Here is a 23,268-nt window from a genome sequence, read left to right on the forward strand (position 1 = left end):
AATTGGAAATTACATATAAACTCTGCATTAAAGGTATAGATAAACCCCCTAAATTACAGGCATAGATCACTGGTCACAAAGTGACCCCAAAGCCAGCCCTGGTGTCCACACTGCCCACATAGAACCTGACCAGCACCTAAGTTACACATTATGTCAACTTTGTCCCCAAACAGCTGAACGTACGCCGTTTTTGTCCCATAAAGACCTCTCCCTCCCAATCTATCCTATCTACCCCCTCTCCCTCCCAATCTATCCTATCTACCCCCTCTCCCTCCCTATCTACCACATCTGCCTCTCTATCTACCACATCTGCCTCCCAACCTATCCTATGTACCCCTCTCTCCCTCCCAATCTATCCTATCTACCCCCTCTCCCTCCCAATCAATCCTAACTATCCCCTCTCCCTCCCAATGTATCCCATCCACCCCCATCTCCCTCCCAATCTATCCCATCTACCCCCCTCTCCCTCCCAATCTATCCTTATCTATCCTTATCTAGCCCCTCCTCCCTCCCAATCTATCCTTATCTACCCCTTCTCACTTCCTATCTACGTCTTCTGACTCTCTAACCCCCTCCTAACTTTCTAACCCCCCCTTTGAAGTTCACTTACCTTGGGCTTGTCCAGCGGTGAGATCGCGAGGTCTCTGTATCCCTGGTTCTGCCGGCTTCACTGCTGGGCGCCGGATATGACGACATATACCGGCGCTCGGCTTGAAATGCCGGCACTGCGAACCAGGAAGAGGCCTCGCGGTCGCGGAGAAGAGTGAGAGGCGCCGAACGGTTGCTGAGAACTTATTCCTCAGCAACCGCTCGGCGCCTCTCACTCTCTCCTCCGGGTCTATTAAAAAAAAAAAAAAGACGGCGTTTCGATTGGGGGGGCACACCGGGGGGCACAGCATGATGTAGGGGGGGCCATGGCCCCCTCTGGCCCCCCCCTGCCGACGCCACTGACAGTAATATAACCCAGAGCGCTGTATACAGTAATAACCCCCAGTGCTGTATATACAGTAATATAACCCCCAGCGCTGTATACAGTAATATAACCCCCAGCGCTGTGACAGGGCCAGGCTAGCTGGCTCATGTGTCATATGAAGTTTAGCCGGGTCACGGAGCACTTTTGTGTCCGGTTCTGTATACTGTGACCCGGTAATATATTATATTGTGTTTATTGTGTAACCGGCCCAGAGACTGATGTGGATTCAGCCCCAGCCTTCAAAGAGACGATCCTATAATCTGGCTGGGGCTCTTAATCAGCCAGCACAGCCCTGTCTGCCCAGACGGCCCCCGCACTACAGGGGGGATAACACAGGTGGGGGAACCCATTGTATTCTGTAATCCCCTCACCTGATACATCCCCTGTATACTGATGGGATTTGTGATGGGATGTGGCTGATGGGATTGGGGGTTGGGTTCGGTACACATTGCATTGAGATTGTATAAAGTTCTGTGTGTTTGTAATAAAGAGAGTTCTTCTTGTTTTGCTACGAATGGTGGTCTGGATGATCCGTGGATAGCTGAGTGCGATCCGTATGAGGGACTGACTGGTGATTCCTCAGCCCTCAAACAGGGGTACCCAGCCTTGGGTACGGTGACCCTGTAACAAGCGCTGTATACAGTAATATAACCCCCCAGTGCTGTATACAGTAATATAACCCCCCAGCGCTGTATATACAGTAATATACTCATTTGCATGTGTTCTGACCCTTATTCCTGTAAGATGACATGGAAATTATACGTAGGGCTTTATAACTGTTATCAGTAAACGCTGCTGACCGGTGACCTGGCAGGACTTCCATAAACTAGTAAAGTCAGGCTTACGTCACTTGCGATCTCCCTCGATGCCTTGGCTGTTTGGAAAGGAATGGCATCCAGTCTCAGATCGTAACCAGCGGCCCGGGACGCCTCCCAAGATGTCCTGTAGGCTTTCTACACACAGGAGACGAACGTAATAAAATTACCAAAAGTAAGACCAATATTAGAATGATGACATCACATTCCATCGCGGTGACAAAAAAGAGACGGCTTCAATGTACAAATACTGCGCTAACCGCAGGAGACGTACATCGCTTATCTGAGAGGCGTTGATTCGGGCTCTGATAAAGTCCGGGTGATCTGGGGGCAGAGAGCACCTGTGTATGGATTCGGAGTCTCCCAGTTTGTAGAGTCTCTGAAAAGAAAAAAATAAATTACTGCTACGGTTACCGCCGAGCAACAGAGAGAGAGATGGGGGGGGGGGGGGCATTAAACAGACAATGGAACCGTTATAGAGAAAGAAGGAAACAGATCCGAGATGGAAATTAGACTTCTGCACATGGAACAATTTGGACTCAATTTTTCATTCATTTGTTTTTGGACAACAAATTTCATTCCTGATACAGGGGAGGAGCGGACGATGAGAGAAGACAGAAGAAAGAAGACAGAAGAAAGAAGACAGGAGAAGTAAAAAAAAAAAAAGAAGCAAGAGAAGAAGCTGAGCTGTGGGACGAAAAACAGGAATACTGAAACAGTTGGCACAGAAGGTAGGCAGACATTGAGATAGAGAGAAGCAGAGAATGAGTGTGAGAGAGCATAAGAGAGTGAGTGAGAGTGGGAGAGTTCGCAAGTAAAAGTTCGCGAAAAAACAATGAAACGCAAATTAAAATTGTGAGCTCTCTGCTTCATTTTCGTTTGTTTCATTGGGGTCCCTCCTCGTTTTTGGACATTCATACATTTCTTAAAATTTTAATTTGTATGAATTTGAACAACTCTAATGAAATATTATTTAAGGTTAGCACCAATTCTAACGGATCTTTATGCTATTTATTGATCATGTAAAATTCATTTTCCTATCAGTATTAATATAAAACCTCCCCTCTCTTATTCCCTGTTGCCCTCTATTTGGTGATCCGCCATCTTGCTGCCCCCGTCGTGTTTTTTTTTGTTTGTTTTGGAAATCTCTTTATTCATTTACAGGCATTGGAAAGAATATGGCAGTCGATATATAATCTTCCATAAGCAAAATAATTCTTGGATGGCACAATAGTAAATTTAATTAATAATAAACCCAATAGTCTGTGTTTTTATTGGTACTGAGGTCAGCTGGCTTTATTTCCATAACCGAAGGTGAGAGATACTCGATATACGTCGTGCTTCATGGTCTTACTTCATTGCACTGCCGGTAACTGTTCTTTGCATGAACCAAATCCGGAGAGTCTACGACAGAAGTGAACGCCAAGGAGCCGGGATACTGCCGGTACTTTGTCTGTAGGTGAAACATTTTGGTTACAGTAACAGCTAAGAATTATATATTTTTATATTATTTATATTTCAGCGGCTGTACCCCTAAAAATTACCAAACTATCACCAAAACCAGGACATCCCTAAACCTTTAATGTGAAAATAGCTTAATGGGTCAAAATGTCCCCAAACGTCAATCAGTTGCTTCATAATTTTGCCCAACCTCAGGTTTTTGCTCTCCAAGCCTGTCCTAGAACATTTTAAAGCTTTACCCAATTTACCCCGTTTTCAGGATATGTTTGGATAGACGGACTCTTGCATTGTGGAAAGTTTGGATCAAATCAGTTAATAGTTGAATTCATTTATATATACTTTAAGTCACATTCTATAACTAAACATTAATACAAAAAAACCCCAAATGTATCAAAAACCCGATTTCCAGGTGCTTTTCCACGTAGCTGCCCCATTCTCCTGCTTTTTGGGGTCATGGGTCGGTCGGAGGGATCCTCTGAACCCCTGATCTCTCCTGACCCACCCAGGGACACCTCATATGTTGGGCGACCCGCAAACAGAGCTTGTTTGAAGCCGAAGGCAACGTTCTTTATGAATAGTAAATGTTTCCGATACTTTGCTACAAAGTATCCTCCTCCGTGATCACCGTGTCTGAGCGAAACGGAATATCAAAAAGCCCCGTGGCCAGAGACGCAGCATAATTCATACAGTAAATCAATAATCAATATATATTAGAAATAGATTGTCTCCACACACCTCGCTGATCAGCTCTCCGGCTTTCCTTGCCCCTTCGAGATGAGGAGAACCCGCAGCCTCCCACCCGACTCCCCTCATAAAGTTTAAGTCCGATTTGTAACGCGTCTGTGGATGAGAACAAAAGGCGATTGTTAATTAATTGATTGAGACTTGGTTTTCTTACAGGTCCCGCCGGGAGACCCATCAGACGAGACTCAAATCTTTTCTTACAGGTTAAACGGGCAGAGCCTTTAAATTATAAACAGAATATACTCGGCGGCGGACCCCAATGACAAGGAGACGGAGACGCGCAAGATTAATGCTGGCTGGGAAGCAGCGAGGAATGGCGTATGCGTTCAGAACATGAATATGTAATACGCATAGAAGATAAATTCAATCTCTGCCAATTAATAACACGAATCAAGCTTTATCTTAGGTGTGAGGCTTAGAAATAACAAAGGGTTAATCTATCTGTATTTACGGGTAATATATCTTTAGTAAATAAGGATATATTTGAAGAGTCAAATCATTTCTTTAGTTTTAAGAGCGAAACACCCTGGAGATCATTTAAAGAGGAGATCCTATAGAAAATTATTACCCCCCCCCGCTGTAACAACCCCCAGAAATTTTGTCCATAACATAAAATGAATCAGAAATCCAGCGCAGACGGGGTTAATGCTGTAAATGACTATTGTAGCTGGAAACAGCTGATTTTTAATGGAATCTCTTCATAGGCGTACAGAGGCCCTTTATCACTCCCATCACTCCTGTGTTCCAATGGCCCTTTATCACTCCCATCACTCCTGTGTTCCAATGGCCCTTTATCACTCCCATCACTCCTGGGTTCCAATGGCCCTTTATCACTCCCATCACTCCTGTGTTCCAATGGCCCTTTATCACTCCCATCACTCCTGGGTTCCAATGGCCCTTTATCACTCCCATCACTACTGGGTTCCAATGGCTCTTTATCACTCCCATCACTCCTGGGTTCCAATGGCCCTTTATCACTCCCATCACTCCTGTGTTCCAATGGCCCTTTATCACTCCCATCACTCCTGTGTTCCAATGGCCCTTTATCACTCCCATCACCCCTGTGTTCCAATGACCCTTTATCACTCCCATCACTCCTGTGTTCCAATGGCCCTTTATCACTCCTATCACTCCTGTGTTCCAATGACACGTTGTGTTCGTTGGTCCACATTTAAGTTTAAAAGGCTAAATTATGGTTAGAAACCCTTTTGTAATTATGGGTCATGTTACAGCCAGAAAGTTCCTCGTTTTCCATGAGAACAGCTCAGTGACCCCAAACTTTTGAGCGGCCGCATATATTTATATATATAATGAATCTCCTTCGTCAAAGAGTCACCCGGCTGACATTAAGGCCGCATTCTCCATATCATGAAAAAAAAAACCATCACGTTGCGTTACGATTTTCGCCATATTTAAAAGTGTGTGATTTGCACTTTCTGCGCTGTATATTTTCAATCTATGATGATTAGATGTATAAAGAGTCTCTTTGATCTGAATTAATAATTGAAGTCAATCTCTTTCGTTCTCTGAGCGCATCAAACTTTCAAGTGGGATTGTTTGCATTTGTTAGCGGAACGCGGCGGTTGAATAATGTATCACGTCAGATACGGAGCGGCCCCTCGAGTGAATTCACATAAATGCGCGCCGCGCGATCTCGCTTGTTTCTGCCGGCCATCAAATATTCTTTTTGTTTTATTATTTTCAAGACTCTTAATTAATAATAAGATCGTAAATCACTTCATCTTTGTGGAACGCGAAGGTTTATATGAGCTGTCAGGTTGGTGTAGTCCATCACGTGACCTCATTTGCTCCAATATAGTCGAAGAGACTCTAACAATACAGGGCAGGGGGCCGCTGTGAACCATTAAGTTCAATTTTTGTTTTTCAGAATTTTTTTTTTAGAGAATATGTGTTTTTGGATTGAAGAAAAGTAAAGGATCGCTGGTTACTGGTAAAATGTGATGTTTCATTTGTAATTATGTAAAAGAAAGGTTAAGAAACCCTGTTCGGGTCAGGACTTTCAGTGAAAAAATAATATTTAATCGTCTAAAATGCTATTTTTTGGGGGGGAGGGGAAAGGGAGGCAAAAGGGAAGGGGCAATTGTAGCCCTTTTCCTTTCAGTTTATGCCCTGCCCAATAAAATTTATACTAACGTGGCCCATTTGTTCTGTTCCTGCCCCATACTTTCCCCACCCATACCGAAAGCTGTGTTTTATCCATAGTATCCGAGTGGGCGGAGTGGTGTTCAAATATGCCAACTTCCTGCCCAGGCTCCACCCACTTCTGCTTCTGTTCAGACCACTTCCCATCTCTATAGGCAAAATACAGCTTATCCTGCCTGATCAGTGACTAGCCCTGACCCCTATTATAGTCACACCCCTTCCAGTTTGCTATAAGAAGTGGGAGACAGGAAGTTCCAGCCTGCCATCCCCTGGATATTCTCGTCTAATGCCATTCTCTGCCAACAAGGCCTTTTATTTGGAGGGAGCCCGAGGCCCTTGTATTAAGGGGCCCCCAGAAATATAATTCCAGGCCGGTACGTTATAAAACAATTATGCCCAAACAGGAAGGATTAGCGCTCATTATTAACTTCAAAGTACTCCTAAAAGTACGCCTATGATCACAGTAACCATGACGACGGTCGGGCTGTTTGAACGAATCCACTGGTTGTTATGGCGATAAGACCACTTTTAAAACTAGAATCATTTTTGGTTGCAGAATCCCTCATTATGCTTAAAACTTGTAGATAGTCCATGTAAGTTTTGAGAACATTCTTACCCATCTGTGGAGAAGACCATCCATGGACAGGTTGAGGTTTTTACGGATTTCCATCAAACATCTGCGTATCCTTTATAATCTCTTTATAATGTTAAGCTTTTAAATCATAAACCGCTACATATCTTCCTAAATATAGAAAGCTCATCCTATTACCAAGAACCAGTGAAAACACTTCCAAGAAAATGATATTACGCATTAACGTAGAGTGTGCGTATCTCCCAATCTACCAATCGGGAATCCATTTAATGAGAGTTTCCCAGTCTACTAAGTGTCTGCATGACTGGAATCAGGTTAAAAGTCATCTCTGAGGAGATAAGTCCTCTCTAGAGAAAACCTTCAGCGTGCATAAAGACGTTCCTGGTGAACGGCGACCACTATGGCAACCAGGAGAACCTGCATGGACCTCCAATTTATGATTAGTCTTCAGGTTCGTTACTTTTTTCCACTCACCTCGCTCTGTAGTTGATAAGCTTTCCTCGCCCACAGCAGCTTCATGTCCTCCGGCTCGGCCGTGTATTCGTGGAGTCTGGTTTTGTAGTCTTGGTCGCTGGCCAAAGCTTGGGCTCTCTTGGCATGGACCAAGTTCACCATGTCCAGAGGAAGGTGGTAGTGAGAGCGAAGGTGGCTGAACTCTTTTTTGTACTGCTGTTCGCTCTGTAATTTGGCCACTCGAAGGCAATGGAGCATTTTGGGGTCGTCGAGGATACTCCTGGCTCCGATGTGTTTCCCTTTCTCTGATACATAGTTATGTTTATATTTGTACTGTGGAGACAAAAAAGCCAAAATTCGGTCATCGGTCAACAAAAGGATTTCCCAAACGAGTTCTCATGGTAGTTTTAGTGACCTCTTATCTTAATTTACTGAATCCTACAAAAAATAAAGACTAATAAGCTTATTATTATTATTTATTATTAATTATTATTATGTATTATTATGTATTATTATTATTTCTATTATTATTAGTTGTGTTAAATCCCGATTTAATTCACTGGCGTCCATTGTCAATATCCAAAATGATCGGTCTTAATCCGCACACCGTGTGATTTCTCGGTTACTGTGAAAATAAACGTTTTACGGTATTTATGGTGCTCAAAAAGACATATGTTTGTGATATCCTATATATTACATATACATATAAATCAAACAGCGTTGTTATGAATCCACATTATCCTCACATCGCTAGCGATGCTCCCAGAAAACTTGGCAGACTGGAACTGCAGGGCATCCATGGTCAGCTTGTGTCCCTGAGCGCGCATGTTCAGCCAGGATTCCCTGTATTTAATCTGCAAATTATAAAAAGAAAGTTAATTCATTATTTTAAAAAATGGACTTGATTGTCTGGACCTGGGATTTACAGAGAATGGAGGCCAGAACTCGTGACTCACGTCGCTGATGTTGGCCGCGTTTAACTTGGCGCGGACGTGCTCCGGTAATCCAAGAATGGTGGTGTAGTGGTGCAGGGTCTCCTCTCCGGCGGCCTTATACAAGCGCTAGGGAAAGAGGTCATTTTGTAAAGGTAGAATATTAAAATGCTGACACCAAAACAGTGGACAAATCCATGTAAATTAGACATTTTTTCTTTAAAATAAATGGTTGGCCAAAACCTGGAGGTCAGAGTCTCCCTTCTCTCTCTGTGGTCTCTTCATTAAGAAGTGAGAGGTTAACCATGGAAGTTGCGTCACATTCCAACCGGTTCATTTGTAGAGAAAGATTAAAATTTCTAAGGTAGGTAGGACCCTTACACCTACTTGGGTTCCCCCAGGATCCATCGGCCAATGGACTACTTGGAGGTAAATTAGGACAGGCTACAAGGAACCTCCCAGGAGGGTCTGAAAGTTGCCCATAGTTGTACGTGGGCTTCATGGGGATGTGTCCTCATCATGTCCCGTCTCATGCTGTTATCGACGGGTCGGCTATAACCGTTTTGTTACAATGTAACCAGCCCAATCCTGCTGGAAATCCATCATCTACTACAATCAGCAGTGTCTCCCAATCCCGAATATCTCCCGTCCTCGCCTTACCTCGTTGGTTATCTTGTTGCTGAATTTCGCGTGGAGAATGTCCAGGGAATCTGTAACAGCCGTGTGCTTGAAGGAATGAGGCTGCTGCCGGTACTTTCTCTACAAGTAAGAAACAAGAAAAAAACTTTGGTTATTAAGCTCACAGGTTCTGGAAAAAGGAGAGAACATTTCTGTGGATTCACCATTTTATACGCAAAATATTTTTAGTTGTTCATTTGTGAAAAAAAAATCTAAAATCCTTCCGTTCGGTTCCCTTAAATATAGTGTGTGAGATGAATAAAAAAATTGAAAATAAAACCTGCTGGTAGATCGGCCCCATCCGGCCCCCGTCTAGTAGCCCGTTTCTCCTGCTGTAACGACTCAAACCTTAATCAGTCGTTGGTCTCGTCTTAGATTCAGGAGCCGTATGTCTATCCCATGCATGTTTAATCCCCTCACTGTATTACCCTCTACCACCTGCTGGGAGGCTGTTCCACTTATCTACCACCCTCTCAGTAAAGTAAAACTCCCTTCCATTCCATCTCAGCCTCTGACCCTCTAGAGTTAGATTCTGGCCTCTTGTTCTAATATTTCTCCTGCTTTGAAATAGCTCAGAGGTTACTTAATTTCTTATCTATGTAAAATCAAGGATATTTATTAATATGATATATATTAGTTTTTCATGTTTTCCAGTTTTTTTTTCAGTATTCGAAATCGAGTTAAATTATAAAAACATATTCCTTGTGGGTTTTCCTTGTTTTTTTTTTAGATTACAGATTGCAAACTTTATCGTTTTGTAAAAGAATCATTTTCATTATTATGCAACCATACAGGTCATTTTATATTTTTATTACCTCGCTTATTAGATTTGATGCTTTCTTCTTTTCTTCAATTTCCAGAGACCCCGGCACAACGCACCCGACTCCTCTCATGAAATTAAGATCAGATCTGTATAGTTTCTGGAAAGAATAATTTCCGGTCATTACACATAAAAGTTTTATTAATATTAATATTAAAATAATATTTTTTTCTACCAATAATAACTTTTTTTAATGTGATGACCAGGAATGGATTTATTTATGACATGGCACAAGTTTCAATTTTTTTATTTATTTAAAATTTTCGATCCACAGAAATAAGCATAACAAACAGGGACCCCCGAGTTGATCCCGGTGATACTATTAGCAAATGTATCGATGTCAACATGAATTAAAAACTATTAAAAATTTATTGTTTTATTGGATTTTTTTTTGTGAGCTAGATAAAGAAAATCAGGAAAAATCTAACTTTAAAGTTTTTATTCTGTTGCCTACAGTAGGATAAGTCCTATTGGCTGTGTTGGACATCGTGACATCCAATAGGAGCGAGACGTTCACAGCCATGCGCTGAAGTTAAAATAGAATTAGATTTTATCTATACAAATTGGAGATTTTGTGTTGAAAATGATATTATTTGAAAACTGATGTTTGTTTTTCTTTGGGCAAACTGTTACCTTTAATGCTGTTGAGGTCTAAAGAATTTATGTATTTTTTGGACTTTTTTCCTTTTTTAATTTTTTTCTAGGTTTTTACAGCTTTTGTCGTTATTTACCTCACTTTGAAGTTCATAAGCCCTCTTAGCAGACAGGATCCTGATGTCATCCGTAAGGCTCGTGTAGTGATGAAGGAGATGCCGGTACTCTTGGTCGCTGACTAATGACTGGGCTTTCTTAGCATGCAGTAGATGGACCATGTCCATTGGTAAATGGAACTGAGTCTTACACTTCTCAAAGCCTTTCTTGTATTGTACCTGGTAGGAGACATAAGCAGACCACGCTATAATAACTCATTACCCGTGTTACATTGTGTCTAAATGGAACATATTATTATTTGTTGTTTTATATATCGCCATCATATTCTGTAGCGCTGAGCAATGGGATCTTATACCTCTGGAGAGGGGTACAAGAAAATAGTATTTCCAGGAACAGCTTCTCTCCAGCACGGTAGGGGGAGAGGAACAGAACAGAACAGACTGGGAATAAGGGTAAGAAAATCTTAAAATAAAAATCTGCATGTAGCCAATAGGAATTGGAATCTCTTCCACGCTTATTCCCCATTGGCTGGCTGCACAGTGTTCTAAGTACATTATATATATATATATATTAGAAGCTCCTGGCGTAATATCGTCGCACTTACATCACTGAGCAGAGAAGACGCATGCACGGAATGAGCAATATTGATGTCGTCCTCCACTCGGCGCAGACCAATCATCTTTCCTTTAGTTTTCTCAAACTCCTCTTTATATTTGTGCTGAAAAAGGATATCAGGGAGCTAATTAGTCAACAAAACATTCACATTCCATCAGGATAAGGAAAGGTTATACCGTACAAAGACAATGGAGGTTATGGATACAAAGTTATTCTGGTAGCCTTATGGAATGGTCCAAAGGTGAGGATCGTTCTATCGGTGGCCACCTTGTTGCAGCAGAATTACTTTTTTTGCAAAATCGCCAATGTTTTATGGTTTTCTCAGAGAATAATAATAATGATTTTGAGATATTGAGTTGAAGACCATATCAGGAACGCTGAGAACCTGGAAGCCTCAGCATATACAGAATTATCAATGTAAGAAATCCCAATGTATTCGTTTGCGGTCGGACTGGCCGCTGCCCTAACAGAGACCCCTCTTTTAGCATTGCCCCCCCATTGGTTACGATTCCATTAGGAAAGAACCCCCCAAAACACTCACATCGCTAATGATTTCCCCAGAGGCTTTAGCGGCCTGGAAAGGAATAGCGTCCAGCTTGAGTTTGTATCCACCATCCCGCACCTTGCTCCACGACTCCTTGTATCGCGTCTGTTGGGAAAAAAAGCTTATTCTTTAAACTATGATGTCTTCTTACACGGTTTAATGAGACTGCAGAAAAATGTTTCAGCTCTCCTTAAATGTAGCAAAAGACTAAAAATATTATTAATATTATTATTATTATCAATAATAATAATATTTTTAGTTTCACCTCTCGTTAAATGTAACAAAAAGACTACAAATATTATTTCTAATAATAATAATGTTTTAGTAATCCTTAAATGTAGCAAAATACAACAAAAATGATTCATAATAATAACTTTTATTATAAATAATAATAATAATAATAATAATAATAATAATAATCTCTCCCCTGCATCACAAGTGTTGTGACGTTTAGGTCCCATGACTACATGTGATGTCACAGCGCCTATGATTTTTCAATGAATGTCGCAGGCGTATCGACATCACCTGGTTTCTTGTTTTTAATCCCGCAGGAGCTGCCATAGAAACAAGCGAAAAACATGACGTTTCCTCTTTTAACACCTACATTTTTTGCATTTTTTTTTTTTAACTACTTGGAAATGGAACTTATCCAATAGCTACATAGATTGATCTTACGTTAACACATTCAGCGCCTGCGGAGTCAGAGGCCCTAAACCTAAACCCAACTTTGGGCTTTGTTAACTTAATGCTAATAGATTTGCAGCAGCGTCTCTCTCTACCTCGCTGATGTTGAGGGCGTTTAATTTTGCCTGGAGGAGTTCTGGGAGCTCCGCGGTGGCCGTATAACGATGCTTTAGGTCCTCCCCCTGCGCTCTGTATTTGCTCTGGAAGAGAAATAAAGATTCAATATCAGAATTGATCAGAAATCAGAAGCGATATAAATATATATATATATATATATACTACAACCCGTATATATTCCGTATTTATATATATATATATATATATATATATATATTATATATAAGATATAAAATAAAAAAATTGAAATTCCCCTCCTTACGTCTACAGACTGGTTGTAACTTCTTCTCGCTTGAATCATCTCTGGCGTGTCTTGGATACTCGTAAACGTTAAATCGGACGGCAGCTGTCGGTACGCCTTCTGCAGAAGACAAAAAATAGATAATATCATTAATAATATGAATAAAAATGATGGAAGGTTAGAATTTCTTAGAATGTCCTGATGAAGAGAAGCGAAATTATGGCTATTTCTAGAAATTCCGCTGACCTGCCATGAACAAAATATTTTATTGATTTAAGGTGATTTTTATTCTTTCTAAGTTCCAGATTAGTTTAAAGAATCACAGAATCCGAAGAAGAAAAATTATATTTTCTTGGCTCTGTCCCCAAACTATTTTTAAAAAAAAAATGTAAAATGGCTTTTAATAATTTTTTATAATTTTGTTATCATGTTGTGTATATAATTTATGTTTAGGCTGTTTTGTCTCTACGACACGTTAGGGAGGGTAGAAGTGTTATCATGGGTGTGGGTACGTTGTAATCAGGGCCGGTCCAAAATTGGTCACAGAGGGCCAGTCAAGAGTTTGTGTAAAAATGTGTCCCGGTGTTATGGGGGGTGGGCAGGGGGCAGATGGGGCGACTTGGCTTTACCTGCCCCAGATCAGAACATTCCCTGATTGGTCGGTTCATACCTCGCTGATCAGCTGTCCGGCTTTCTTAGCCTGTAGCACGTCCAGGGATCCAGCGGTTATACAGCCAATCCCCTTCATCCACTTCAGGTCCGATCTGTAAAGGTTCTGGAATTAGATAAATAATAAGATTATAAAATGGGTTCAATATATTTATATAAATAAGAAATGGGGGACACCTCCAGAGAGTCACAAAAGGGGGGGATTTATAAAAAACAAAAATCTAATTTCCAGGAATTTTTTTTTCCCAACTATGAAACAAATTCACAACGGAGTTTTTAAATTCCCTCAGTGTATTACCCTCTACCACTTCTGCTGGAAGACTGTGCACCTTATCTACCACCATCTCAGTAACAATGTAGCCACGTGTAAAGATTTTGTCTTTACTCACATCGCTCTGAAGATTGTAAGCCTTTTTGGCCCACTCCACTCGCATGTCACTCGGGAGGGCTCTGTAGCGGTGCAGGAACGTCCTATACCCGAGGTCAGTGGCCAGTGATTGCGCCATGGTGGCATGAGCCATGTCCAGCGTATCCATGGAAACGCGATAGCGCGACTTGGAGGTTTCTGCCTCCCTCTTGTACCCCAGGTCGCTCTGCATCTTGCTCATTTTCAGCGAATGTGAGATGTGGGAGTCTCCGTGAACGCTTCGCGCCCCAATCAGTTTACCCTTCGTCTTTTCATAACTTTCTTTGTACTTTATCTGAAAAAATATTCAAACCGTTCGGTTAATAAAATACACGGATTAACCCTTAACCTGTCATTCCATTCTGATTTCAATTTTTTTCTTATTTACACAACCATTTAAAAGTTTGGGGTCAATTAGAAATGATTTTGTTTTTGAAAGAAAATACATTTTATCCATTAAAATAACATGAAATGGATCAGAAATCCAGCACAGACGGGGTTAATGTTGTAAATGACTATTTTGGCTGGAATCTCTTCATAGGCGTACAGAGGCCCTTTATCACTCCCATCACTCCTGGGTTCCAATGGCCCTTTATCACTCCCATCACTCCTGTGTTCCAATGGCCCTTTATCACTCCCATCACTCCTGTGCTCCAATGGCCCTTTATCACTCCCATCACTCCTCTGTTCCATTGGCCCTTTATCACTCCTGTGTCCCAATGGCCCTTTATCACTCCCATCACTCCTGTGTTCCAATGGCCCTTTATCACTCCCATCACTCCTGTGTTCCAATGGCCCTTTATCACTCTCATCACTCCTGTGTTCCTTTATCACTCCCATTACTCCTGTGTTCCAATGGCCCTTTATCACTCCCATCACTCCTGTGTTCCAATGGCCCTTTATCACTCCCATCACTCCTGTGCTCCAATGGCCCTTTAGCACTCCCATCACTCCTGTGTTCCAATGGCCCTTTATCATTCCCATCACTCCTGTGTTCCAATGGCCCTTTATCACTCCCATCACTCCTGTGTTCCAATGGCCCTTTATCACTCCCATCACTCCTGTGTTCCATTGGCCCTTTATCACTCCCATCACTCCTGTGTTCCATTGGCATGTTGTGTTCGCTGATCCAAGTTTAAAAGGATAATCGATCATCAGAAAACCCTTCTGCAATTAAGTTACAGCCAGAAATTGTTGTCCATGGAAACAGCTGAGTGACCCCAAACTTTTGAGCGGCCGTGTACATTTGGTGGTTATATTGTCGCGGTTTGGACAGTACGGCCTCCGAGCTGCGGCGTTGGGCACAGAGGGGGTTCTGCACTCACATCACTTGCGAGATCGCGCTTGGCTTTGGCCGTCAGTATGGACAGGGCGTCCAGTCTCAGCTCGAATCCCGTCTCCTTCTGCTTCTCCCAGCTGCTCTTGTAAAGTTTCTAAAGATTATATCCAAAAAAAGAATTTATCGTCAGGTGGAAAAACAACACATTTTATTCAGTCTTTTCCCAAAATGCTAATTCTTAGCCTATAAGTGAGGTTGCTCCGTCACGGGTTGATTTCAGTGTTGGGAAACTGGGGACAAGTCTGCAAATTACATTTTGTACTCTGAATTTACTGAGAGAGTAGTAGATAAGTGGAGCAGCCTCCCAGCAGAGGTGGTAGAGGGTAATACAGCGAGGGTATTAAACATGCATGGGATAGACATACGGCTCCTGAATCTAAGACGAGACCAACGACTGATTAAGACGGGGGCCGCCGGGGGCCGATCTGCCGGGAAATTCTAAATTCTGCGTTTATGTTTTTTATGTTGGCCAATATTGGGGTGGACTGCGTAGTGAAAGAGGATTGGGGTCGGTGGGATAAGGAGAAAGGGAATGTTCCGGGTTCCGGACCTCGCTCAGATTGGCCGCGTTGGTCTTCGCCTGCAGGAAGAGCGGCTCGGCGTTGCTCATCGTGTAGTGATGGAGAAGACGTTCCGTTCCGGATTTGTACACAAGCTGTAAAAAATACAAAAGTAAAGAAATTTGTAAACAAATAATAACAATAATCTGATTAAGGATCTGAATGTCACCCCAAGGGCAGAAAACAACAATTTGTGATGGATTTTGAGTATTTTTTCATTTCATTTCAGATAATAGGAAGCCCCTAAAATATATAATTCTGTGATTTTTATTGGCTGTAAAGATTGTTTATTTTGCGTTAAATTTTGCTTTATCCTCATTTTGTAGAATATTTCATAAGAAACCTGGGAATTTGTAAATTTATTCTTCTACTTTCTGATTTTTTTTGTATTTTAATTATAAGAAGTTTTTTTTAAAAAACAGTGTAATATAATTTGCAAGCATATCGGCCCCCGGCGGCCCCCGTCTAGTCGCCCGTTTCTCCTGCTGTAGAGACTCAAACCTTAATCAGTCGTCGGTCTCGTCTTAGATTCAGGAGCCGTATGTCTATCCCATGCATGTTTAATCCCCTCACTGTATTACCCTCTACCACCTCTGCTGGGAGGCTGCTCCACTTATCTACCCCCCTCTCAGTATAATAATAATGTTATAAATGATGTACATCGGTTGTATTGAAAGATTCAATTTAACGTCCTATTAACAGTTCAGAGTAGGCTGAAAATGATAGAATTTTTAATGCCGACAGCATCTCCCGTTCTATAAACGCATCGCAGAAATCAGGAGCTCGTTATAAAGTTTCCAGATAATTCCAGGAATTAAAACTCGTCCAAAAAGACTTTTTTTCTTTTTTCTTTTTTCGCTTAACGCAGACCGAGACGTCTCCGTACATGCGCGCCACATTAGCAGATGGTTTCGTTTTAATGATTCTTAGTTAAAAGCTCGCCAGGCATTAGAAGTAAAACCTCCGATCTATTTCAAGCCGCTCCTGGTTTTCTCGGGTTACGCTGCCTCCCTCGCACCTGTTCTCATGCATCACAAAGATACTTGCGCACGGGATGAAGGACTCACATCGCTCTGCAGCGCTTGGCTTTTCTTGGCGTGTTTGATTTGTGGGCTGTCGGCCACGCTCGTGAACTTCAGCATGTCGGCTTTCTGACGATACTTTCTCTGCACGGAGAGAAATAACCCCCCCCCCAAAAAACAACATTTATTAATACATTCCAATGACTTCCTTAAAGCTGGGACCCCAAGCAGGTTACAGGGTCCCTGTTTTTTACCCCTTTAAAATGGCAGGACTGGGGCTGCCATAAACGGACTATTTTGTAAAAAAAATAGCAGGAATGGAAACAATGTATTAAAACGTCCAATCAAAAGTCAATAATGCAACAACCTCCTTAAACAGCCTACAGTTCGGAGCGTGATCAGGAGAACATTACAATGCTCGGAACAGTAAAAAAAAAAAACATGTCGGATTTTATATCAGTAACGTTTCGATTTGGCCTTTACTGATCCGTTCTCGGTTTCATCTCTGAACGAGGGATTCAATATACCTAGAACTTAATGGAAGAGAAGACACAATTCTATAGGATGAGGGCGCACGCCCTGGGGTGATAGATATGGTTTGTGTTTAATGTAACATATCACGCTAGCAGCTCGATACAATCTGATACAACGTAACGAAGCAGCTATTATAAAACATACGCGGCGGGGGATTCGCCGATCTCTCCCGGTTACCTCGCTGATCAGGTCTCCGGCCCTCTTGGCCTGCTCCACGTTCAGGCTCCTGTCTGCGACCCACCCAACGCCCCTCATCCAGGACAGATCGGATTTATACTGGAGCTGGAATGGGAGCAAAAAATAATAAAATTAAATAAAAAAAGAAAAAATGTGGACTAAAATTAGAGTATTTTACAACATTAATCACCATTAACCAGTTAAGTGCCTTCAGAAATTGTCAATTTAAATCCCACCCAAGAGATGGTTTGTAGAAGGAAAGTTCCCACCCAGACCTTCCGGAAGGAATTAGAACTCTGGTTCTCGTACTTCTCTTTATTAATTTGATGCCAACGTTCTACGGCGTGATTTCCATCCGTAACGATCACCTCTTCGGTAATCACGTTGGGTTCAATGTTAACTCAATGAGTTACTGTTGGAGTGGGGTTAGTTGAGCACCGTTGAGCGGTTACTTCCCTAACCCGACTGCGCGCTCGAAGCTTAGTGAACGGAACCGTCCGTCTTTAGCGATGGCGCATCGCTTAGGTGTTTACCTCGCTCTGGAGATCGTAGGCTTTCCTGGCCCATTTCACCCTCATGTCCTCGGGGAGGATTGTGTAGTCGTGGAGTCTCTTCCTGTAGTCCAGGTCGCTGGCCAGCGCCTGAGCCTTTTTGGCATGCGTGAGGTTTACCATATCCATCGGCAAATGGAAATGAGTTTTGCTCTCCTCGAATCCCTTTTTGTAGTGGATCTAGAAAACATCCAAAAAAATAAAAAGTTTACCGAAAAATAGAGAAACTACAAAAAAAATAAAAGGAAAACTATACAAGTTATTGAGTAGAGCTGAGCCTCAACCCAACGGTTCCGCTATCAGGCTGCACGGCGGTATAACCGCGGGGTAATGAGGGGTGGATAAGGCAGTTATAACGCCCTCACAGATCCATATGGTAGGGCCTAGGTCCGGACTGGCCATCTGGCACACTGGGCCTTGTGGGCTAGTGGCTGGTTGGACCACATACTTTCTTATTACAGCGTGTGGCTGTCGCCTGGATTTGTGCGTCGGCAAGCTGTAAGAATATATAAATGTAACTTGCTGCCGCTCGTATCCGGTTAATGGCCACATATATGTCGCCCAGTGGCCACTGGCCTTAAAGTGCCGGTACCCCTTCATAGAGCCGTATGGCAGCGATGTGCCGCTGGATGTGCCGTATGGCTGGGATAGAGGCGCATGTTAGCGGAAGTCCCTTACCTCGCTGTCCCGCTTGGCTACTTGTAATGAGTGGAGGAGCCGGGAGTCACTGTTTGCGGCCGCTTTCCCTTTACTCTTCTCGTATTCTTCCTTGTATTTAATCTGTTGATCGGGCGGAAGTCGTTATCGTTATTTACTGAGACGAAGCCCCTTCCACCCACCCTGGAGATCACGCCGATAAAACTACTTTACATCACACGCCGTACTCCACTTACATCACTTGCGAGGTTCCTCGAAGCTTTGGCCGCCAGAATTGGCAAGGAATCCAGACGCATCTCAAAGCCGTGACCCTTATTCCTCACCCATCCTTCTTTATACTTATTCTGCAAATGAACAGGGAGACAACGTTTCTACTGCTGTAACGACTCAAACCTTCATCAGTCGTCGGCCTCGTCCTAGATTCAGGAGCCGTATGTCTGTCCCATGCATGTTTAATACCCTCACTGTATTACCCTCTACCACTTCTGCTGGGAGGCTGTTCCACTTATCTACCACCCTCTCAGTAAAGTATCTGACCACTTATTGTAATGAACATGAAGCCCCACCCATTTAGTGATGTCAATATTGATCTTGTATGCAAATTGACAACCCTCCGGGGACGCTGAAGGAGCTCACCTCACTATAAAGTTCTGCGTTTGCCTTCGCTTTCATCATTTCCGGAACGTCTTGAGGGAGCGTGTAATGCGTCTTTGTTTTTTCGTATTCGGCTCGATAATTCAACTGTTATAAGTTAAAAAATATATAAAAAAATATATGCATTTCTATTCCAACTAAAAAACATTAAGGTTTAGTCCTTCTCCGCAACGTATAAGATCAGCACCCACCCCACGTCACAAAAACAAACCTTTTTATACAGGAAAGAATTAACGTTTATGTATAAATTCATACGTTTTCGTACTTGGCCTTGGAACGAATTCAATATTTTTATATATATATATATATATATATATATATATATATATATATATATATATATATATTGCTGCTATACAGTATTTATCTATGTATTACTGCAGTGTATACAGTATATAGAAAGGCCAAATAAAACATTTGGAATATTCTAAAAATTTAAATATTCCTGGATAAATATGTCCGCCATACATTATCCATCTCCTTATAGATTGCCGAGCGTCTCTAGATCAGAATGGCCGCCATCACTGTTCATTTCCGAAAACTACATAGAACTTGGTCTTTTTGTTAATCAACCAGTACAGTTTGGTCTAAAATTTCAGGGACGCTGAGGTCGGAGGCAGCCGGTGGCAGAGTCAGCATTATCTAATCAATTTCCTGTCCTGACGTTCTCTCCGCCCCCCCCCCCCCACGCTTACAAGGGCTGCCTGAACCAATCAGCAACAATCAGCAACTTTAACTGGGGGAGAGAGAACTTAACTGGGAGGAATAATCCTGCAGACCCCGAAACAGGAAGTTAAGATGGAAGCTCCCATTTTATACACAAGGGGGGGTCTGATACATAGATATTGATTATTTTAATCCATAAACACCCTTGCATGGGTTAATTTAGAGCATAGAACAGTAACATGTAGGAATTGGGAAAAATTGCTTTTTTTGCTTGTTTTGAACTATTTTTTTTCACCCTCTATGTATGTTTCCTGTCCCTGTGTGTTGTGTAATGGACTGGCTCGAGGCGGCTCGAGGCGGCTCAGGACGCCATGTTTTCGCACAGACAGGACTGGGACACCCCGGGACTCACGTTACTCAGCTGCTGGGCATTGGCCTTGGCTAGGACTATTTCGGGAGTATTGGTTACCGAGCTGTATTTTAATTTGTCGATGCTTTGCCTGTAGTTGACCTGCGGGGAAGACAATCATCAGAAAAAGAAAAAAAACATATTTAAAATCGGCTTTTTTATTTTAAGCACAAAATGTCATTTTTCAGGTACTTCATTTTCCCTTTAAATTTATTAAATGAATAAATATGAAGTTTATACATGGTGTCGCATAGGCGCCCCCTGCCGGTTGGATGACCACAGCGCTAAAACCCACCTCAGACAAGCATTAATGTTTAAAATTTCACTTTAAGGAAGCAGAAACATATGGCTGGCTGCGACAGAACTATTAACCGGTTATTCAGTGGGGAGGAATAATAATCATGCGGTTCCCGAGATAAGGTGGCTGCCCCCAAGTCCCAAATCCGGAGTGTTTGTCTTACGTCTTTGAGTGGAACCAGCTTCCGGGTGGTCTGGTAGGACGGCGTCTGCGTGGCCGGGTAGTAATAATGGTCGGTATTCACGTCGTCGTGTTTATACTCGGATTTATACGCTACCTGGAAGACATGACATTGTCCAGATCAGGAATGACATCATAGCGTCTGTGGCTACCTGCATGTTGTGGGGGCGCGCGGGCTTCACTCACGTTACTGGCCAGGCTCCCGGCTTTCATGGCGTGTAACGTGCGCCGGTCCATTCCCACGCCGTCGTAATGACCCTTCACCTGGTTCTGGTATTTCTCTTTGTACTTGAGCTGTAGGTAAGAGATCATCGCCAGACGGGCAAAAAGGGGTCATTAAAACGGGACAATAATAATAATAATATCGGCGCGTTTCTAAAGACACAACATCCTCGGACAACGAGCAGAAGACTTCATCCCAACCATATCCCATTGTACAGCGCTACGGAATATGATGGCGCAATATGAAACAAAAACAATAAATAACATGCAAGAAAAAATATAATTACGTTTCCGTGTAACTGAGTGGGGCATTTATTAGAAGAATAATGGGGTTTATTTACCCCGTTTCATTTATAAAGCCGTTTCCTGCTGTTTCTATACACATTATCAGGGCTTTTAGGGCCGTAGAACCCTGCGATCCCCTCATACCCAGCAAACATTGGAAAGAAAGATGGGTGCAGGGGCTGAAGGAACGGGATTTCCAACGCCGCGATTCACTTCAAACATGAGTTTTTTTGCCATAAAATGATGAACAGATATTTAACATATCTTGGGGTTTTTTCACTCATTTCTGCTCCTGTGACACTTTTCTAAATCACCCTCAATGTGGGTAGGTAAGCAACGCCCTGGTGCTCACGGGGTTAACGATGTATTAATACCACCCCCCCCGGGGGTAGATCGCCGCAGCTCGGGGCATTAACAATCAGGAAACAAAGTTGCGTCTGAACATTAGTTCCAATTTCCGAGGAAGTCAATTAGCGCGGCGATTGCCCCCCCCCCCCCCGGCTCGCTCCTCGGGGATTACGCGCCAATACTTAACGCTAATTAAGAAATGCTAATGCTAGATAAGCAAATCCCCGCACAGCGCGGCCCAAAAGGTGGCCGGAGATTTCATATTGTTTGGAATCCGGGGAAAAAGGGCCGTTAATCTGAGCTGCTAAGAAACCTCGTCGGCTTATCGGGAAGAAACACGCGTTTAAACGCTAATGTTATATTTTGGGGGGGGGTTTAGAAGCGGACCCCAAGCTACCGGATACTCACGTCGCTCGTGAATTTGGAAACCTTGCTGGCGTTCCTGAACTGGGGCGTCTCGCAGTAATTAATGCTGTGTCCTTTGGTGTTTTCCAAATCTTTCTTATACTCCACCTGTCCGTGAGCAAAGTTATAAAATCGTCATTTCCCAATTAGTTCAAAACAATGCAATGAAGACAAAAAAAATCCAAAAATTTACTTTATTTCACCAAATAACCGGCCGATAGGAAAAGCAAAGCAAATAATTACAACTGACTCTTTGAGTGCCATTGAGATTAAAATATGGAACGCTGTAAATACTGTAACTGTATTCCTTATTGGAAAAAATGGAATTTTATTAAATATCTGTCGTTTCGGAGAACAGAATTATAAGCAGAAAAAAAAAAATGTAAGCGGGAGCCATGTGCCAAGGCGTGGGATTGGAGATGAGATGGGGAGGTGGAAGGACCCAAGGAAACAAAGTTACAACTGTAATTAAGATTTGAGTCTTTACAGCAGGAAACGTCGGGGACACTACATGGGGCCGATCTACCGGAACATTCTAGACCTCTGCGTCTTACCTCGCTGACCAGTTTGTTGACATTCTGAGCCCGTTTAAGGGTGAGGTTGTCTTCGGTGGTGAGGGAATGATAATGAGCGGCTCCTTTCATCTTTGTGAAATCTTTCTTATATTTGATCTGGAATACAGAAAGTTAGAAGAAGTCAAGAAGGAGACAAGAGGGACGGTTACATTGTAACACTTAACGGCTCCTTCTACTAATGAAATCATATTGATAGAGCCCATTCTGCCACTTTCCACCATGCTGGTTGGTGTTTTAGCTCTAAGAAGAAAGAAGAGAAATTACTAGACAACTTATGCCAGGGTAGGGTTTGGTTGATGATGATTTAAATTACAAACCCCTCAAGTACCTTCAAAGAGGAACATTTTTTCTACAAGTCCTGAGATCTTTAATGAAGGAGGTAAAGGTGGCACCAAAACCATGACGTATGAAAGCATGGACATCATCCTCATCTTATGTCGGAATTACGGTCAGTGTTCCAGAACCGGCCACTGAGTTTGTATAACCGGAATGAAGTCATTGCTTTCTACAGAGTATATTAATCATCATCTGCTCTGCTTGGTCACGCTGGACCTTCTCATGAAGCTACTCACATCACTGGCCATCTCGTTGGCTTTTTTCGCATTGAGATATGCTGGGGTGATCATCGCCGGGAAGCTTCCCTTTCCACGATACTCTTCGTCTTCCTCCAGATAATCCTGTTGGAGAACAGACGTGACATGACATCAAAGCGAAGAGCTCATCGATGGCGCCATCTTGGCTTCTGATAAAGTCTCTCAACACGGTCTT

At 42.6% G+C, this 23,268-nt stretch overlaps 1 protein-coding gene across 1 annotated transcript in view; it reads right to left on the minus strand.

The window, feature by feature from the left end:
* Positions 1–23,268, minus strand: part of LOC149277527 (nebulin-related-anchoring protein-like) — a 41,797-nt gene that overhangs the window by 5,530 nt on the left and 12,999 nt on the right. The window contains exons 10-39 of the mRNA XM_089502809.1: positions 23,073–23,177; positions 22,480–22,596; positions 21,929–22,033; positions 20,852–20,959; positions 20,649–20,762; positions 20,191–20,289; positions 19,095–19,199; positions 18,695–18,802; positions 18,480–18,581; positions 17,784–17,981; positions 17,251–17,355; positions 16,585–16,683; positions 15,508–15,612; positions 14,944–15,051; positions 13,602–13,913; positions 13,214–13,318; positions 12,565–12,663; positions 12,281–12,385; positions 11,499–11,606; positions 10,947–11,060; positions 10,363–10,560; positions 9,627–9,731; positions 8,794–8,892; positions 8,158–8,262; positions 7,948–8,055; positions 7,223–7,534; positions 3,985–4,089; positions 3,143–3,241; positions 2,063–2,167; positions 1,819–1,926 (exon numbers count right to left, since the gene is read on the minus strand). Of these exons, the coding sequence (XP_089358935.1) occupies positions 1,819–1,926; positions 2,063–2,167; positions 3,143–3,241; positions 3,985–4,089; positions 7,223–7,534; positions 7,948–8,055; positions 8,158–8,262; positions 8,794–8,892; positions 9,627–9,731; positions 10,363–10,560; positions 10,947–11,060; positions 11,499–11,606; positions 12,281–12,385; positions 12,565–12,663; positions 13,214–13,318; positions 13,602–13,913; positions 14,944–15,051; positions 15,508–15,612; positions 16,585–16,683; positions 17,251–17,355; positions 17,784–17,981; positions 18,480–18,581; positions 18,695–18,802; positions 19,095–19,199; positions 20,191–20,289; positions 20,649–20,762; positions 20,852–20,959; positions 21,929–22,033; positions 22,480–22,596; positions 23,073–23,177 (3,765 nt within the window). The remainder of the gene's footprint in view (positions 1–1,818; positions 1,927–2,062; positions 2,168–3,142; positions 3,242–3,984; positions 4,090–7,222; positions 7,535–7,947; positions 8,056–8,157; positions 8,263–8,793; positions 8,893–9,626; positions 9,732–10,362; positions 10,561–10,946; positions 11,061–11,498; positions 11,607–12,280; positions 12,386–12,564; positions 12,664–13,213; positions 13,319–13,601; positions 13,914–14,943; positions 15,052–15,507; positions 15,613–16,584; positions 16,684–17,250; positions 17,356–17,783; positions 17,982–18,479; positions 18,582–18,694; positions 18,803–19,094; positions 19,200–20,190; positions 20,290–20,648; positions 20,763–20,851; positions 20,960–21,928; positions 22,034–22,479; positions 22,597–23,072; positions 23,178–23,268) is intronic.

This window comes from Sceloporus occidentalis, unplaced genomic scaffold (assembly GCF_023333645.1).
Source record: "Sceloporus occidentalis isolate IW3139 unplaced genomic scaffold, rSceOcc1.0.p SCAF_212, whole genome shotgun sequence".
In the NCBI taxonomy this organism is placed as follows: domain Eukaryota; kingdom Metazoa; phylum Chordata; class Lepidosauria; order Squamata; family Phrynosomatidae; genus Sceloporus; species Sceloporus occidentalis.